General features: G+C 46.4%; 1 protein-coding gene across 1 annotated transcript in view; it reads right to left on the reverse strand.

Moving 5' to 3' along the window:
• CTIF (cap binding complex dependent translation initiation factor) overlaps positions 1–20,617 on the reverse strand; it is a 225,439-nt gene that overhangs the window by 57,852 nt on the left and 146,970 nt on the right. Inside the window, 5 exon segments of the mRNA XM_075327260.1 lie at positions 10,994–11,293; positions 18,454–18,642; positions 18,644–18,760; positions 18,762–18,829; positions 18,832–18,905. Of these exon segments, the coding sequence (XP_075183375.1) occupies positions 10,994–11,293; positions 18,454–18,642; positions 18,644–18,760; positions 18,762–18,829; positions 18,832–18,905 (748 nt within the window).

Below are 20,617 nucleotides of genomic sequence, written 5' to 3' on the forward strand. Positions count from 1 at the left end.
TTTGAGGGTTTTGTGATGTGGGAATAGCGAAGCGTGAATACAGAAAAATATCCGATATTCTATACCATCATCCTACATTTACTCAACTGATGATGCGCCATTTATCTAAACTATATCTATTAATTCCATCAATCCCATAATTTTATACATTCCATCCATTTATCTATTCACTCCATCTATGACATCCAATCTATTCCATTAAGGACAATCTATCCAATCAATTCCTCTATCCCATTCATCTATGCAGGCAACCATTTATTTTACCCCGCCGTACATCTATTAATTTCATCCAATCCATCCCATATCTCCAATCATTTTATCCATCAATTCAATCCATCCATTATGTCATCTATAAATATATTTATTACATCTAATTCCATCCAGTCCAATTCATCCAACTATTTATCTACTCATTCATCAATTAATTCCCACTATACATTTCATCCCCCCCCCCATACCTACCTCCATCCAATCCTTCCATCATATCAATTCATATATTTAATATATCTAATGAATCCCATCCAGAGCAATGCATCCAAAAAAATATCCATTAATTCTTGAATTCATTCTAATCTTCTATCAATTCCATCCCTTCCTTCCATCCATTCCCCCCGCCATCCATTCTCTACATTCTCTTCCCTCCATCCATTCCCCCCGCCATCCATTCTCTACATTCTCTTCCCTCCATCCATTCCCCCCGCCATCCATTCCCTACATTATGTTCCTTCCATCCATTCCCCCCGCCATCCATTCCCTACATTCTGTTCCTTCCATCCATTCCCCCCGCCATCCATTCCCTACATTATGTTCCTTCCATCCATTCCCCCCGCCATCCATTCCCTACATTCTGTTCCTTCCATCCATTCCCCCCGCCATCCATTCCCTACATTATGTTCCTTCCATCCATTCCCCCCGCCATCCATTCCCTACATTCTGTTCCTTCCATCCATTCCCCCTGCCATCCATTCCCTACATTCTCTTCCTTCCATCCATTCCTCAGTCATCCATTCCCTACATTCACTTCCTTCCATTCTCCCGCCATCCATTCCCTGCATTCACTTCCTTCCATCCATTCCCCCGCCATCCATTCCCTACATTCTCTTCCTTCCATCCATTTTCCCCCGCCATCCATTCCCTACATTCTCTTCCTTCCATCCATTTTCCCCCGCCATCCATTCTCTACATTCTCTTCCTTCCATCCATTTTCCCCCGCCATCCATTCGCTACATTCTGTTCCTTCCATCCATTCCCCCTGCCATCCATTCCCTACATTCTCTTCCTTCCATCCATTTTCCCCCGCCATCCATTCTCTACATTCTCTTCCTTCCATCCATTTTCCCCCGCCATCCATTCCCTACATTCTCTTCCTTCCATTCCCTACATTCTCTTCCATCCATCCCTTCCCATCCTCCATTAATTTATTCCCATCTTCCATTCATCCATCCCCCACCTTCCATCCATCCATCCCTTCCCATCCTCCATCCATCCATTCCCATCTTCCATCCATCCCTCCCTTCCAATCTTCCATCCATCCCTTCCCATCTTCCATCCATCCATTCCCCACCTTCCATCCCTTCCCATCTTCCTTCCATCCACTCCCATCTTCCATCCATCCCTTCCAATCTTCCATCCATCCCTTCCCATCTTCCATCCATCCATTTCCTACCTTCCATCCCTTCCCATATCTTCCATCCATCTATCCCTTCCCATCTTCCATCCATCCATTCCCCACCTTCCATCCCTTCCCATCTTCCATCCATCTATCCCTTCCCATCTTCCATCCATCCATTCCCCACCTTCCATCCCTTCCCATCTTCATTCCATCCATTCCCATCCATCCATTCCCCACCTTCCATCCATCCATCCCTTCCCATATCTTCCATCCATCTATCCCTTCCCATCTTCCATCCATCCATTCCCCACCTTCCATCCCTTCCCATCTTCCATCCATCTATCCCTTCCCATCTTCCATCCATCCATTCCCCACCTTCCATCCCTTCCCATCTTCATTCCATCCATTCCCATCCATCCATTCCCCACCTTCCTTCCATCCATCCCTTCCCATCTTCCATCCATCCATTCCCATCCATCCCTTCTAATCTTCCATCTATCCATTCCTTCAATCCATTCTCACCTTCCATCCATCCATCCCTTTATCAATTCATTCCATTGATGCATCTATTCGAGATAAACAAATCCATCCATTTATTCCACTTATATACACAAGATCAAAATTGTTGGTACCCCTCGATCCAGTGTTTCATAAAAAAAAACAACCCACAATGGTCAGAGAAATAACTTGAATCTGACAAAAGTAATAAATTAAAAATCTACGAAAATGGAGAAATGAAGGTCAGACATCGCTGCTTTTCTGCTTCCACAGAATTGTAAAAAAAAAATAAAAAAAAAAAAAAGAAGAAAAGAAACTTATGAAATTGGCCTGGACAGAAATGATGGTGCCCTCCTCCTCTCTCCTCTTCCTCAACTTAATATTTTGTTGCACAACCTTTTGAGGCAATCACACGATTCCTGTAACTGTCAATGACGTCTGCGCCTCTCGACAGGTATTTTGGTCACTCCTCAAGAGCAAACTGCTCCAGTTGTCTTGTATTTGAGGGTTGCCTTTTTTAGACGACATGTTTCAGCTCCTTCCAAAGATGCTCAATAGGATTTAGGTCAGGGCTCAGAGGTCACTTCAGAATAAGGTTTCCCTCTTAGCCATTCTTGGGTGTTTTTAGCGGTGTGTTTTTTTATTGCTCTTTTGTTACCATTTGTATTATCCATCTCTTTGATTTGTCATCAATTTTCCTCCTGCGGCCACATCCAGGGCGGTTGGCTACAGTCCCATGGATCTTACATTTCTGAATAATATGTGCAACTGTAGTTACAGCAACATCAAGCTGCTTAGAGATGGTCCTATAACCTTTACCTTTAACATGCTTGTCTATAATTTTCTTTCTAATCTCCTGAGACAACTCTTTCCTTTGCTTCCTTTGGTCCATGTTGAGTGTGGTACACACCATGTCACCGAACAGCCCAGTGAGTATCTGTAGCCCTATATAGAGGCCCACTGACTGATTACAAGATTCTAGACACCTGTGATGCTAATTAATGGACACACCTTGATTTAACATGTCCCTTTTGTCACATTTTCAGGGGTACTATCATTTCTGTCCAGGCCTGTTCCAGGGAGTTTTATTTTTTTAAAAATGCTGTGGAAGCTTGTTCATTTTCATAGATTTTTTTTATTTATTATTATTTGTGTTAGATTAAAGTTATTTGTGACCATCGGGTTGAACTAGATGGACTTAGAGTCTCCCTTCAACCTTAAAACTATGATATGATTGTAGGTTTTTCTTTCACTAAACGAGGGGAACCAACAATTTTGACCACGTGTGTACCTCCAATTTATCTAATTCTTCCATCCATCTGTCCAATTATCCATCCTTCCATCCAATCCACCCCATCCCATCTATCCCAATACCGTGCACAATTCCGGCTGCATTGCTACGTCTAGCCATCCATAAATAATTCAGCCTATTTACATGGCCGGTATATACTATGCATACACACATTTGGTCATTATGTATAATTCATTCTGCTTTGCCTCAATTCTCCCAGGGAACAAGTCATGGAAAAAGACACAGCGCTCAGCTCAGATTCCCAGTGCTTGTAAGCACACAGCGCTCGCTCGCAGGCACACTGGGCGGATTTCCTCTCTCCAGCTATGACATTCCTCAGGAGACTCTGCAGCAATAAACACACACATCCCCACTGGTACACACAGAATATATAATTAGGAGGCGATCCAGGATGTGAACCGCGCGGCCAGAGACGGCTACACTTCAAATACTTCTCTCTCGCGGTTAACATCTTCGTGGCTGCAAGAGGTGAACAACTCTTCTCGAATTTGGAGAATGTGATGAAGAAGGTGTCCCCATCAATAACAGCGGGTTTCTGCACCTCTTTGGAAGTACAGACTATTTTAGTGGTGTTTTGCAAAAGTAATCAACCCCCTAACAAAACAAAAAAAACCCCGAAAACTAAATTATCTGGCTTGCAAGTCACAGATTGCTCCAAGCGTCTGCAAAGTGACCTCTGTGCTTGTCCGGAAAGAAGAAAGGTCTACGCAGTAAGCATGGTCTTATATAACGGAAGAGACTACTTCTACGGGAGAAAGTAACAATGGGCTTTAATCGGCAGCTGCCAGATGGAGAAGGAGACTGATTCCGCTCTTTAACACTAGAAGTCCCAGAGAGGGGTCATTTAACATTTCTACCTTTGGACCCCAGAGACGGGTCGAATGACCTGAAGGATTTTAGCTGACATCCTATAATCACCGACTTTTGTTCTGTAATTAAGGCCATTACTGTCGCACCACAGGAGGTTGTTGTTTTCCATTGAGTTTAGCTATTTAGTTTCTAGTTAGTTCTATTCAGTTTATTGTATTTGTCATTTGACCCTCTTTTGGGACTTCAGGGGGGAGCTCAAAATTTCTGGGACTTCTGGTGTTAAAAAAAAAAAAAAAAGTTAGTTTATTATTGTTTGATGATATAATGGTGGAAGTATGGGTGGCACGGTGGCTCAGTGGTTAGCACTACAGTCTTGCAGCGCTAGGGTCCTGGGTTCAAATCCAAGGACACCATCTGCAAGGCGTTTGTATGTTCTCCCCATGTTTGCGTGGGTTTCCTCCCACCCTCCAAAAACAAACTCATAGGGAACCTAGATTGTGAGCCCCAATGGGGACAGTGTTGCCAATGTATTTAATGTACGTAAAGCGCTGTGGTATTAACAGCGCTATATAAATGAATATTTTATTATTATTATTATTAAGCGGCTGCGACAATTAGCAAAATAATATAAACACAAATCGTTATTTTTTGGAAAATTAAATCTTAAAATAAAAACAAATAAAATAATAATATTAATACTAATACTAATAATACTACTAATACAAAAAATAATATTAAAACAAATAATATTAATACAAATAATATTAATACAAATAATAGTAATAAAACAATAAATGCAATAAAAAAAAACGATAAACTGGTGATGTGGCAATAAAAAAAAAAAAAAAAAAAAATAAAGACTGTAGCCCAGGTAACAGAAAAGTATTAAGAAAGATGCATTGTTGGTAGAATTACCCTTAAATTACCAAAATTAGTATTGGTCTATGAATGCTGGTTAAGCCTGACAAGATAAAATTTGCTTCATTCTCTGCAGGCACCAGGATATATTGTATCCTTCAGATACTAACATTTTTATAAGCATTTTGCCAAAAAATAATGTATCTCAGTATCAGGAATCAGGGGTGATCCACAGAATGGCGCCAAGTGCGCTCAGTATTACTAGTTATATGCAGAGCGCTGCAGACCGCAAAAGGAACAGGAAGTGTTAGGGAGGGGTGTAACTTCAGCCAATAAAAGCAGAGGAGGAAGTGATGTCAGAGAAGGGGGCGTTGTTTATCCCAACTTCTGCTGTACATGGAGCAGTAGTTATTACCTGTGGGTTGATTAAGTATCTGGAAAACTTACTATAATTACAATTCATGGTATATGACAGGATGCTGGTAGCTTTTCTTAAAAAAAAAAAAAAAAAAAAAAAAAAATCACTGAGAAGGGAGTGGATGGCGTACAGTTGCACCAAATTTTAGGACTTTTTTGTTTACAAAGTTGCATTTTATGGATATGTCTAAGATATATGAAAACGCGACAATCAAAAAGCGAAAAAAAAAATAATCAGCGTAAAAATCTGAAAAATAAACAAAACGTAGCAAAAGGCGCAAATTGTTTGATGATTTTGTCACTATTTGAGAAGTACGCCAAAAACTGAGGGAACAGCGATGATGAATGGGGCCCAGAGTTTGTCAAGGAGTTTCTGAACTTTTCATTATGCAGAGATTTAACTTGATGTGTAGAGGATAGTGATGGGCGGACTTGGACTGTAAAAGTCCGGATCTGCGCGGGTTCAAAAGTATCCTCTATCATCCTGTACCAGTCTGTGCCTTGTTTTGTTTATGATTATTGTACTTGTCCCTATTATGTGTACCCCTTTCACATGTAAAGCGCCATGGAATAAATGGTGCTATAATAATAAATAATAATAATAATATGCGAGTGTCGGGCCCGGAGTTCTCAGGGAACTCCAGATAATAATCCGGGTCCGGCACCTCAAGAAAATAAAAATAAAGCGTTGCTGTAACTGCTTCTGAGGCCGCTCATAGCTCCATACATATGCATTGCTTCCCCCGCCCACCAGCAGTCCTGGTATTTGTGACTGGTTGCAGTCAGATGCGCCCCCAGCCTGTGTGACAGCAAGTCTGACTGCTTGCAATCACACACCGGGTCTATATCATGGTATAAAAATAAATAATAAAAAAAAATTGGCGTAGAGTCCCCCAATGTTATGATACCCAGCACAGATAAAGCATACAGTTACAGGCTGCAGCCCCCAGCCATGTGCTTATCTTGCCTGTGTATGAAAATAAGAGGAACCACATGTAGCTTTTTTAATTATTTCAATAATAATAAAAAAAAAATGGTGTGCAGTCCCCCTCAATTTTGACACCCTGCCATGATAAAGCTGACAGCTGGAGGATGGTATTCTAAGGCTGGAGAGACCCAAGCTTATTGGGCCCCCCTCAGCCTAATAATAGCACTTTGCATCCACCCAGAATTGGCGTATCCATTAGATGTGAAAATCTGGGAAGTTTACCTGGCTCATCCTGATTGACCTTGTATGGTGACAATCTGGGTAATAAGGAATTAATGACAGCTCACAGCTGCCACTAAGCCCCAGATTATTAATGAGAGGCATCTATGAGACCCCCCCTCCATCACTAACCTGTAAGTGAAAAGAAATAAACACAAACAATGAATGATGTCACTCATCATTTGCGGTCACAGCTGGAGGTTCCCACGGTCCACCACCTATGATCACAAGTAACCTGACCTCTGATTAAACTGAGTAAACCTCAGGTCAGGTTACCTGAGATCATAGGTGGAGGATTGCTCATCGCATGGCTCATTCTCTGCCTGAAGCTCGCAGCGTGCGGTCATGTTCTATGGCAGCACGCTGTCACTTCAGTTGTAGCAGAGCTGGAATCGTTGTGGGACCTCGTGTGGATTACGTCACACCTAGGTGTTTTGGGAGTTAATAAAGGGGTCAAAAGGAGTTTTTTTTGTATTTTATTTCAAATAAAGGATTTGCTCTGTGTTTGTGTTTATTTCTTTTCACGTACAGATTAGTAATGGAGGGGTCTCATATAGTAGCTGTGAGCTATTAACCTGTTATTACCCCGAATGCCACCACACCAGGTCAATCGGGAGGAGCTGGGTAATGTGCCGGCATTGTCATATCAAATTGAAGCAACAATCATGGGCGGCTGCAGGCTGCTTTTTTTTTTTTTTCGGCTGGGGAGGCCAAATAAGCATAGGCCTCCCCAGCTTAAGAATACCATCTCCCAGCTGTCATGGTTGGGTATCAAATTTGAAGGGATCACACACCATTTTTTTTTTTTATGTAATAAAAAAAAAACTGCATATGGGTCCTCTTATTTTGATAGACAGCCGAGATAAGCGCACAGCTTGGGGCTGCAGCCTGTAGCCATATGCTTTATCTGTGCTGGGTATCATAATAAGGGGGGGACCCTACGCTAATTTTTATTTATTTTTACAGCAATAGACAGACAGAGCGCCTCTGGTTGGTTGCAGTCAAATACGCTGTCACACAGGGTGGGGACGTGTAACTGCAATCAATCAGATACACAGGGACTGCCAGTGGGCGGGGGAAGCAGTGAATCTGTATGAAGGATAATGAGCGGCCCCGGAAGTAGCGTTACAGCTGCTGCGGAGCCTCGGTAAGTATAATGCACTTGCTTCAATCCCTTCTAACACCATTTTAAAGCACCAGATTCTGGTCCCCATAGACTTATATGGGGACCACCGTCCGGCCAGATATCCAGAATTAATTCTGGGCCAGACCGGGTTTATTTATTTTTTTAACCCGGTTGGATTCACTAATCCCAGGTATCTGCGAGTCCACCCATCACTAGTAGAGGGTGGTTTTATTTAAAGGGTTATACCCAAAATATTAAGTGACCCCCCCCCCATCCACAGGATTGGGAATAAAATGCTAATTACTAAGGGTCTGCACAGTCTCTGGAAGTCCCATAGACCGTGAATGGAGCGGAGGACAATAATCTGCCCCTCCGCTCCATAGGTCGGACCCCCAGAGATCAGCTCTTTGCAGAATAACCCCCTTTTAAGGCTAAAACGACAAAACATCCAAATGTTATATACGAAAAGGGATGACGAGCACCGAGGACAGTGCGGAGGTCACATATGTCATGACCCCAAAGAAGGGGATGACGAGCGGCGATCCGGACCCAGATATGACGGATGATACCCTTCTGATATAAATGTGCAGGCGCACATCTAAATGTGGCAGCGAGCCGTCAGCCTACACGCGTTTATTCTGAGTGACAGCGAGCGCCGTCATGTGACACATTTTATCATAGCTCCCCAGCAGACCACCATCACCACGTATTCCTCCCACGCGTGTGCGGGGGCTGCAGACCTAGAAACGATTGATATAGGAGCCAGCGCTTGGCTTAGCATTGAATACAAAAAAAAAAAAAAAGTGCTGAAAGCTTCAGAGCGCGTCTGTCGGCGGAGAGCATTATTTATGAGTGAATTGTGGACTAGTTTAGCGAGATGAACGGCTGCTATTTACATGTAAATGACTTTGCTGCCTCCCCCCGCCGCTCCGGCTCCTTGTGTGATTGTCAGTAATAGGTCAAGTGCGCCGGCCGACGTGATTTCTTTATTTGCTCGCTGCACAAGGCGAAATGACTTTGCCCAGGATTTTGATTTTACGGCGCTCGTAAATTAAAAAAATAAACAACCCCCCCACCAACCCCCCCCCAAAAAAAAACCACTAACATCCTTAAACAGATATTCTCAAGATTAATAGCTTCCCGATCAATGGGGGCCGAACTGCAGCAATGCCCCGGGGGAACGCAGAGGTGATGGATCATGGGCACTGACGCTCCACACATTCCCCCATAACAGAGGGCAGCGCTTGGGGGGCAAGATCGCCCATCGCTCCATTCACACAAGCCCCAATTCTCTGCATGGGTGAGGGTCCCAGAGGTCGGACCCCCAGTAATCAGGAGGTTATCCCAAATCCAAAGAAAAGGGCATAGTTCCCTAACATGTGAATAACCCATATAAAAGTGCAGCTCACGTTACAAAGACTCCATTTATATTTTTTAATAGAGCATTTGGTGGCAAATTAGAATAAGGCGCCCTCACAGAAAGGAATGCTTCACCCCTGAACCAAAATCAGAGACTCGTGCCATACAGAACTGGGAAACTGCAAAAACCCATTCAATGGCCATCCCCTTCAATATGAACTCTTAACGAATGGTTCCTTTGGTTAGAATGGCTGAAGGAGTCACTCTATACCTCCTGTACTTGATTATACTCCAGAGCTGCACTCACTATTCTGCTGGTGCAGTCACTGTGTACATACATTACTTTACTTATCCTGTACTGATCCTGAGTTACCTCCTGTATTATACTCCAGAGCTGCACTCACTATTCTGCTGGTGCAGCCACTGTGTACATACATTACATTACTTATCCTGTACTGATCCTGAGTTACCTCCTGTATTATACTCCAGAGCTGCACTCACTATTCTGCTGGTGGAGTCACTGTGTACATACATTACTTATCCTGTACTGATCCTGAGTTACCTCCTGTATTATACTCCAGAGCTGTACTCACTATTCTGCTGGTGTAGCCACTGTGTACATACATTATATTACTTATCCTGTACTGATCCTGAGTTACCTCCTGTATTATACTCCAGAGCTGCACTCACTATTCTGCTGGTGCAGCCACTGTGTACATACATTACATTACTTATCCTGTACTGATCCTGAGTTACCTCCTGTATTATACTCCAGAGCTGTACTCACTATTCTGCTGGTGCAGCCACTGTGTACATACATTATATTACTTATCCTGTACTGATCCTGAGATACATCCTGTATTATACTCCAGAGCTGCACTCACTATTCTGCTGGTGCAGTCACTGTGTACATACATTACATTACTTATCCTGTACTGATCCTGAGTTACATCCTGTATTATACTGCAGAGCTGCACTCACTATTCTGCTGGTGGAGTTACTGTATACATACACTACTGATCCTTAGTTACATTCTGTACTGTACTCCAGAGCTGCATTCACAATTGTACTGGTGGAGTAAATATGTAAATACAATCTTATCCTGTACTGATCATAGTTACCTCCTGTATTATACTCCAGAGCTGCACTCACTATTCTGCTGGTGCAGTAACTTTGTGCATACATTAGTGAACCTGAGTTAGATTCTATACTGAACTCCAGAGCTGCAATCGCTATTCTGCTGGTGCAGTAACTTCGTACATACATTAGTGATCCTGAGTTAGATTCTGTATTGTACTCCAGAGCTGTAATCACTATTTTGCTGGTGGAGTTAATGTGTATATACAATACTTATCCGGTATAGATCCTCTAGAATACTACAAAGAAGGATTTATAGACCCAAGAGTCTAAATCTCCTTGTATGTCCTGCTTGTTCAGTGTCTGCGGAGCTTGCACTAGCGATTTACGTCCTTGGAAGTGTTCTCTAAACACCAGGGACTGTTCACTAAAATGATATAATGAAAACCAACTGTCACTCTATAGCTGAGCTCTTTGGGGAATGTCTAATGACCTGCTTACTGACTGTTTCCAAAGGCAATAAAGCCAGATGCATGCAAGCTATCAGCCTGGTCCTAATATACAGGGATGGTCTCTACCAACAACTGAAGATTTTCAACAATAGTTGGATCTCCTCGGGTTCCTCGGGTCCCACTATTGTGAGCTGAAGTGGTCATCATGGCCAGCGGATGGCGGTCACCTCTCCCGGAACATGCGGTATCTCTGCCGTGCACCTACCTGCAGCATGTTGAGCAGGAGACTGCGGAACTTGGTTCCTTCCACCATGAACAGTGCCATTTTGTCGCACAGTTTAGCGGCGGTGTGCGCGAAGCTTCTGTCCGTCACGGCTTTCTGATAAATAGTCTTTACAATCTCCTCCAGCATCTCCTCGGAGTTGGCAGAGTTCTGGGCTTCCTCCATGAACGTGGTCAGCTTGTAGTCCACGTCGCTGCTGTTGTTTCGCATACTGTTTAATATTTCTATCAGTTTGTCCATTTTGGTCCTTTGAGGATTGGTGGACTCCACAGCGTAGTCTTCCTATTAGAAAGTAAATCAGCGTTACCATTCCAACACAATGGAAACGACTTGTCTAGTCATTACTGAAAAGTAGAGCAGTGGGAAGGAGGTTTCTGCTGCAGCAAGCTGCCTCCCAGGCCGGGAAAAGAGCATCTAAGCCCTCAATGTGTAACCTTTAGGCCTTGTGCACACTAGGCGTTTTTGCCGCGTTTTTAGCGGCGTTTTTTACCGCGTTTTTGTGCTGAAAACGCAGTGACATTGCTTCCCCAGCAATGTCAATGGGTTTTCAGAAGTGCTGTCCTCACACAGCGTTTTTTTTTTAGCTGCGTTTTTGTGGTGACCACAAAAACGCAGCATGTCAATTATTTCTGCGTTTTTCACTGCGTTTTTCACCCATTGAGTTCAATGAGATGTTCAAAAACGCAATGAAAAAGGCACATTGCAAATATAGCTGCATTTCTATGACTAAAAACGCAGCTATAAACGCAAGGGGTGGGCAGTAAAGTGACGTGTACAGGAAGAGGATTCCTTCTGTTGGTAAACACAGAAGCATGAATCCTCCCGGTACCGTCACCGCTGCGTCCACAACCCGCCCGGTGCCATGTCAGCTCCGTGCGGCGCCATGTCTGGGCGGGAGGTGGAGGCAGCGGCGAAAACCAAAGTGAACAGTAGAAAAAAAAAAAATGTCATATATACTCACCTGTCTGCAGGGTCCCGGTGCCATGTCCGCTCCTGTCCCGGTCCCGCCGCTCTGGCTGTGTGCAGTCTCCCCGGGGCAGGACCTTGCTTGCAGGACCTGGCGGTGGATCACCTGATGCAGTCACCTGACGCATCAGCTGATCGTAGTCTCGCCGGCTTTTTCGCGCCCGGCCGGCTATCAGCTGATCCTGCCGTCAGGGGACTTCATCAGCTGATTACCGGCAGCTGCTGCAGCGATCGGACGGGATCAGACTCCTGTCCAATCGATCGCTCTAGGAGCTGCCGGTAATCGGCACAGCACATAAGTGAGTATTTATTTTTTTTTTTTCTACTGATGCATCTGCTGATTGTATAATCGGCTTTCATACAATCAGCTGATGTGTTATGTGATTCAGGCACTTGATCCTGACAGATCATCTGATAGCTTTACCTTCCAGCAAACCGATCAGATGATATTGGATCCGGATTGGACGGCGCGGGACCCTGACCCAGGATTACTGCGGAGGGGGGTTTATTTCAATAAAGATGGAGTCACTAATTGTGTTGTGTTTTATTTCTAATAAAAATATTTTTCTGTGTGTTGTTTTTTTTTTTCTTATCATTACTAGAAATTCATGGTGGCCATGTCTAATATTGGCGTGACACCATGAATTTCGGGCTTAGGGCTAGCTGATAATATACAGCTAGCCCTAACTCCATTACTACCTAGCTAGCCACCCGGCATCAGGGCAGCTGGAAGAGTTGGATACAGCGCCAGAAGATGGCGCTTCTATGAAAGCGCCATTTTCTGGGGTGGCTGCGGACTGCAATTCGCAGTGGCGGTGCCCAGAGATCTTGGGCACCCTGCACTGTGGATTCCAATCCCCAGCTGCCTAGTTGTACCCGGCTGGACTCAAAAATTAGGCGAAGCCCACGTCATTTTTTTTTTTTTTTAATTATTTCATGAAATTCATGAAATAATTAAAAAAAAAGGGCTTCTCTATATTTTTTGGTTCCCAGCCGGGTACAAATAGGCAGCTGGGGGTTGGGGGCAGCCCGTACCTGCCTGCTGTACCCGGCTAGCATACAAAAATATGGCGAAGCCCATGTCATTTTTTTTTTCTTTTTGGGCAAAAACTGCATACACTAGTGAATGGAGGATGCTGAGCCTTGTAGTTCTGCAGCTGCTGTCTGCTCTCCTGCATACACTAGTTCTGCAGCTGTCTGCTCTCCTGCATACAATGAACATTTTGAAGAAGGAAATGACATCAGACCTTTTTTTTTTTTTTTTTTCATCAACAATCTTTAATGGCATTGTGCACTGATTAAAAACGCAGTGAGCAAAAACGCAGCAAAAAACGCACCAAATCGCGGCAAAAACGAATGCGTTTTTGCCGCGTTTTTTTAGCCGCGGGTGCGTTTTTTGAGACAAAAACGCACATAAAAACGCAGCGTGAAACAAACGCCTAGTGCGCACATACCCTTACACAGCTTTACTACACCTATACATGCACTAGATAAAAAGAGGAATGAAAACAATAGGACTTGTCTGGTCATTATTGTAAAAAGAGCAGGGGAGAAGGTTTATGTTGCAGCAAGCTGCCTCCCAGCCAGAGACAAGATGATCTATGTCCCTCCCCATATAATCTTTTCTCAGCTTTACTATAGTTTTACATGAACTTGCAGTAGAAGAGGGAGATTAAAAAGAAAGGACTTGTCTGGTCATTATTGTAAAAAGAGCAGGGCAGAAGACTTAAGGCCCAGTCACACTAAACAACTTACCAGCGATCCCAACAACGATAAAACCTGATAGGGATCGCTGGTAAGTTGCTAGGAGGTTGCTGGTGAGGTGTCACACTAAGAGACGCTCCAGCGATCCCACCAGCAACCTGACCTGGCAGGGATCGCTGGAGCGTCGCTACACGAGTTGCTGGTGAGCTCACCAGCAACCAGTGACCAGCCCCCAGCCAGCAGCGCCGCGTGGAAGATGCTGCGCTTGGTAACTAAGGTAAATATCGGGTAACAAACCCGATATTTACCTTGGTTACCAGCGCACGCAGCTACACGTGCAGAGAGCAGGGAGCAGCGCACAATGCTTAGCGCTGGCTCCTTGCTCTCCTAGTTATAGCACACATCGGGTTAATTACCCAATGTGTGCTGCAGCTACATGTGCACAGAGCAGGAGCCGGCACTGACAGCGTGAGAGCGGCGGAGGCTGGTAACAAAGGTAAATATCGGGTAACCAAGGACAGGGCTTCTTGGTTACCCGATGTTTACATTGGTTACCAGCCTCCGCAGAAGCCGGCTCCTGCCGCCTGCACATTTAGTTGTTGCTGTCTCGCTGTCACACACAGCGATCTGTGCTTCACAGCGGGACAGCAACAACTAAAAAATGGCCCAGGACATTCAGCAACAACCAACGACCTCACAGCAGGGACCAGGTTGTTGCTGGATGTCACACACAGCAACATCGCTAGCAACGTCACAAAAGTTGTTCGTTACCAGCGATGTTGCTAGCGATGTTGCTTAGTGTGACGGGGCCTTTATGTTGCTGCAAGCTGCCTCCCAGCCAGAGACAAGATGATCTAAGCCCTACCCTTCCATACTACACTTTTACATGCAGTAGAAGAGAAGATGGGGATTAAAATTGTAGGACTTGTGTGGTCATTATAGAAAAGAAAAGAAAAGAAAGAAAAAAAGTAGGGGAGAAGGTTTATGTTGCAGCAAGCTGCCTCCCAGCCAGGGAGAACACAATCTAACCCCTCCCCATCTTTCCTACACTTCTGCAAGTACTAGAAGAGTGGGATGAAGAAGATGGTACTTGTCTGATCACTATTGTAAAAAAAAAAAAAAAGTAGGGCGGGAGGTTTATGTTGCAGCAAGCTGGCTCCTAGCTAGAAAAAAAAAAAGAAATACCATATTTTTCGGATTATAAAACGACTTTTCCTCCCAAAAATTTGGGAGGAAAGTGAGGGGGGTGCGTCTAATAATCTGAATGTAGCTTAGCTAACCGGGGTGGTGGAGAGGGGTCATAAGGGGTCGGGGGAATGCTGTGGTGGCTGAACTGGCGCGGGGTCTGCGGAGGCTGGTGCTGGGCAGCTGTGCGGGGTCTCTGGCTGCTGCAGTGGCTGTGCGGGGTCTGCGCATGGTCTCCGGTGGCTGGTACTGGTGCTGCTGTGTGGGGTCTCCGGCAGATTAATGGCGCTGCGGGTTGGGCAGTGAGGACTGCAAATAATGCCGCCCGGAGTCGGCGCGTGTGTAGTTGGAGCTCTTGTCTCAAGCTCACATCTGCACAGGCGCCGCCTCTGGCCCATTGATCACCCTCCAGCGGACTTCAGGAAAATGGCGCCCGGAGGTGACGCTTACGCAGATGAGATCTCAGCTTGCCATTGAGCCTAGAGCTCAATCTGCGCTGACTCCGGGCGCCATTTCTTTGAAGCCCTCATCGTCCACAGGCACCGCAGCTGCTGCAGTCTGAGCCTCAGCACAGCAGCACCAGCCTCCGCCGCAGCTCGAGCCCCAGTATTTGCCGCAGCCCCAACAAAGCTTCCTCCACCACCGCTACTGCCCCCTCCGGTAAGACGCCACCGGATTACAAGACAGAGCCCATTTTTTTTTTACCTTTTCTTACTCTGAATTTGGGGTGAGTCTTATAATACGGTGCGTCTTATAAAACGAAAAACACGGCATATGCCGTACTCCTCCACACTGCACTTTTTCACTTTTACATCCATTTTACCTATAAGAGGGGGGTGAAAAAGGTAGGACTTGTCTGGTCATTACTGTAAATAGAGCAGAGGGGTGAAGATTTATGTTGCAGCAAGCTGCCTCCCAGCCAGAGAGGAAGCAACCTAAACCTTTTCCTGGTTTACTAGCCCTTTACATGTGGGGGGGGGCATGAAAAGGCCAAGATGTTTCTGGCCATTATTGTCAATGAAACCAAGATGTGGAAGAGGGGGGCTTCTGTTGCATCAAGGTATAGGGTGGGAGATTTCTACTACCGCAAGCTTCTCCTAACGCATTATTCACCGATATTTCCACGGGATTTATGAAATTTAAGCAGCAACCAGTCAAATTGAGACTGACCTCGAACATCCAATGAGCGTACATAAACATTTTGGACGACCCCTATTATTTGTGTATGATACCAATACTCTGCCTTAAAGGGATCCCCGAATATTAACTGTCCAATCTACAATCTCATCCACGGAGGCCCTTCATTTCCGGTTACCTCGTTGACCCCGGTTTGCGCTGGATCCCATCCACGACCCGTCTTTGGCTCTATAGTATCAGTCAGTGCGGATGAGCATTTATTAAAACAAGGGCTAAGAAATTAAAACATCTAATAGTTTTAGGCCGAACATCTGGCACCTTAATGTGCAGCTTTTTCTGCCTCCAAATCAAATTATGGGTAATTGCTGGCGACTTTTCAGAAGAGCGAAAATGGGATTACAAAATACAGATGCAGCAGGCGTCTTGGTAAATGATGGCTGTAACACAACCGCACATAAATCACACCTCCGCCGCACTGATGAGCGCAGCGGTCACCGACTAATTCAAAAGAAATCAATGGATTAAAGATGTTCTCCGTAAAAATCCACTGCCGAAACAACAGAGGAGGCCAATCCCCTTACTGAGCGATTTTTTGTTTTTGTGCTTTATTATTACACCAATACCAAACTAGCATGGACTCGTAGTTTTATATACAGTTGAAACCAGAAGTTTCCATCCACTCTCTATGAAGACACATCTGCAGGTTTTTCTCACTATCTCACATGAAATCAGAATAAACCTTTACCGTTTTAGGTCAATTAGGAACCAAAATTATATATATCTGCTGTATACCAGAGATGAATGTGCTTTGGTCAGAAATGTGCATATCAACCCAAGAACAAAAGCAAAAGACCTTGTGAAGATGCTGGCGGAAGCTGGTAAGATTGTGTCATTATCCACAGTGAAATGATTGCTGTATAAACACTGGCTGAAAGGCCACTCTGCCAGGAAGAGGCCCATTACTACAAAAGAGACACAAAAAAAAGCCAGTTTAATGTTTGCAAATGCACACAGGAACAAAGACCTTAATTTTTGGAGACATGTCTTGTAGTCCGACAAAACTAAAATTGAACTGTTTGACCATCGTTATGTTTGGAAGAAAAAAGGAGAAGCTTTGAAGCCTAAGAACACCATCCCAACTATAAAACACGGGGGCAGCAGCATCATATTGTGGGGTTGTTTTGCTGCAGGAGGGACTGGTGCACTTCACAAAATAGATGGAATTAGGAGGAAAGAAGATTATGTGGCAATACTGAAGCAACATCTCAAGACATCAGCCAGGAACTTAAAGCTTGGGCGGAAATGGGTTTTCCAAATGGACAATGACCTGTAGCTACTGCCAAACTGGTTACAAAGTGGATTAAGGATAACAAGGTCAATGTTTTGGAGTGGCCATCAAAAAGCCCTGATCTCAATCCTATTGAAAATTTATGTACAAAGCTGAAAAGGTTGGTTGTGAGCATCGACCTACAAACATGGCTCAGCTACACCAGTTTTGTCTGGAGGAATGGGCCTAAATTCCAATCAACTATTGTGAGAAGCTGTGGAAGCAGATCCAAACGTTACACCCAAGTCATACAGTGTAAGGGAAATGCTACCAAATACTAATGACATGGAGGGAAACTTGGACTTTGCAGAAAGTAATAAAATGCCCTAAAACATTCTCTCTCTCTCATTATTTTGGGATTTGTCAAATAGAAATAATTTTGGTTCCTAATTGACCTAAAACGGGAAAGGTTTATTCTGATTTCATGTCAGATAGCGAGAAAAACCTGCAGATGTGTCTGTATAGAGCGCGGAGGGAAAAACCTGCAGATGTGTCTTTATAGAAGGCGGAGGGAAAAACCTGCAGATGTGTCTTTATAGCGAGCGGTAGGAAAAACCTGCAGATGTGTCTGTATAGAGAGCGGAGGGAAAAACCTGCAGATGTGTCTTTATAGAGAGCGGAGAGAAAAACCTGCAAATGTGTCTTTATAGAGAGCGCAGGGCAATATTTGCAGATGTGTCTTTATAGAGAGCAGAGGGATACATATACATATACACACGGTGAGGAAATTATTTGATCCCTTGCTTTTTTTTTTTTTAACAGTGAGATAAGAGTATCCAAAATAAAATCCACGATCACTAAGGACCTTAGCTGAAACCACTGGCAAACACTAAGACCAAGGGGCTAAGCAAAACTGCTACACTGAGCTTTGATTTGTGTGGGCTCCTCGGGGGCGGAGTAAGACACGGGGAGTGTTGCACGGCCCCCTCAATCCCTGCACCTGTATCTTTAATATCTGACTGTGGGACCGGAGACTGTCTAATGCTGTTCTCTCCCCATCGGTCCCACAGTACATGAATAGACTGGTTGTGCATGCGCATTCCAGAGCTCCAATCACCTACGCCTGATTTCTTGGTTACAACACCTTTAACCCTACGTGTTGACTCTTCCGCAATTCTCCTACCTTCTCCTTGAGCCGTCTCCGCAGCCGGTCTTTGGAGGATTGGAGCAGGTTTATTTTTGGCTTCTCCCGATCTCTGCTCTGAATACTGTCTTTACGTTTCGCTTCGGATTCGTTGCTGCCGCTCTGCTGGGATTGTCTCTCCGCCGGTGTTTCTGTGCTGCGGTGAATTTCTAGGGGTATATGAACTGTGCCAAACTGAAGCGTCCTCTATCTTCAGGCTCTCCGAGTCTTTGGCGTGTCTCTGCGGGTCTTTTTCACTTGGCGCGTGCTTCTGGTTGTGGTGCCATCGGCGGTTTTGGCTGTACCCCATGATGACCCTGCTTGCCTGAGGAATGCGGTGTTTGGCCTCCTTGGTACTGTTTCTGGTGCTCCCTGGGTTGTGTTTGGCGGGAACCGGTTGGTGTTCGTTGTGTTGCGTTTGTTGTTGCGGTTTATTCCCTCCTTGCGGATTTCTGTTGTTTCCTAGAGAGAAGGTGACAAACAGTAAGTGCTGTGTTACCGCTTCTGTGAACTCATCCATGGGACATTTTTGAGGCAGATTTTTAAAAATCAGTTGAAATAAAAACATTGTCAAAAAGTGGGCAGAGGGACAACATGATTGCAGGATCCACCAAAACAGAGGCTGTAGTCCCTAATCCATGGAGACACGTCTGCATAGGAGATAGAAATGTAAATCGTTAAAAAATGTTTTGGGTTTTTTTTATAACCTTTTAAAGAGTTTTTCCAGGATTGATGAGTGATACTTAAGATGGGGCATCAAAATCAGATCGGTGGGGTTCCGTAAGCCAGCTCCCCCATTAATCAGCAGTGTGCAGACCCGGGCCGGTGACACCACCCAGTGCACGCAGGCAAGTACCGGGGTTCCTGGACAAACAGAACAGGTGTCATTTGCTGAAGGAGACACAGTTAGTGCTGCTTGCCCGACTGTGCAGCTCTTTATGATATGTGGGTCCGGGAAACTGCCTCTCCTCTCCCCGTGCGCTCTCTCCTCCCGTGTGCTGTCTCGCTGCAATTTGTAATGAGCGCAGCTTCCTGACTGCTCCCGGCTTATGTATAGTAATAAGCCGGGAGCAGAGACCAGTGACGTCACCTGACACATGTGGTCAGCACTGATCTCCTGAATCGTTGGGGCACCACTCAGCAGTATGGACGCTGCGCTCAACATACAGAGCAGGGGGGAGCAGAAGCGCGCCCAGGGAGGGGGAGAAGGGCGCACCCAGGGGTGGGGGGGAGCTAAGCACACCCAGGGAGTGGGGGTGGAGGGGAGAGCAGAGCGCGCCCAGGGGGTGGGGGGGGGAGCAGAGCGCGCCCAGGGGTGTGGGGGGCGAGCAGAGCGCGCCCAGGGGTGGGGACAGAGCGCCCAGGGGGGGAGCAAGCGCCCCAGGTGGGGGAGCAGAGCCCAGGGGGGTGGGGGAGCGGAGAGCAGAGCGCGCCCAGGGGGTGGGGGGGGAGCAGAGCGCGCCCAGGGGGTGGGGGGGGAGCAGAGCGCGCCCAGGGGGGGGGAGCAGAGCGCCCAGGGTGGGGGGGAGCAGAGCGCGCCCAGGGGGTGGGGAGCAGAGAGCGCCCAGGGGTGGGGGAGCAGAGCGCGCCCAGGGGGTGGGGGGGGGGGGAGCAGAGCGCGCCACGGGAGGGGGGGAGCAGAGCGCACCCGAGGGGGGAGGCAGAGCGCCCCGGAAGGGGGGAGCAGAGCGCCCGGGAAGGGGGAGCAAGCGCGCCAGGGGGTAGGGGGAGCTAGAGCGCCAGGGGTGGGGGGAGCAGAGCACCCAGGGGTGGGGAGCAGAGAGCACCCAGGGTGGGGGTGCAGAGCGCCCAGGGGGGTGAGCAGAGCGCGCCCAGGGTGGGAGCAGAGCGCCCAGGTGGGAGCAGAGAGCGCCCAGGGGGTGGGCGGGAGCAGAGCGCCCAGACAGAGCGCGCCCAGGGTGGGGGGGAGCAGCAGCCAGGGTGGAGCAGAGCATGCCCAGGCGGGTGGGGGGGAGCAGAGTGCGCCCAGGTGAGCAGAGCGCGCCCATGTGGGACAGAGCGCGCCCGGAAGGGGGGGAGCAGAGCGCCCGGAGGGGGGGGAGCAGAGCGCACCCGGAGGGGGGGGAGCAGAGCGCACCCGGGAAGGGGGGAGCAGAGCGCACCTGGAGTGGGTGGAGCAGAGGCGCACCCGGAGGGGAGCAAG

This window comes from Anomaloglossus baeobatrachus, chromosome 1 (assembly GCF_048569485.1).
Source record: "Anomaloglossus baeobatrachus isolate aAnoBae1 chromosome 1, aAnoBae1.hap1, whole genome shotgun sequence".
Taxonomy (NCBI): domain Eukaryota; kingdom Metazoa; phylum Chordata; class Amphibia; order Anura; family Aromobatidae; genus Anomaloglossus; species Anomaloglossus baeobatrachus.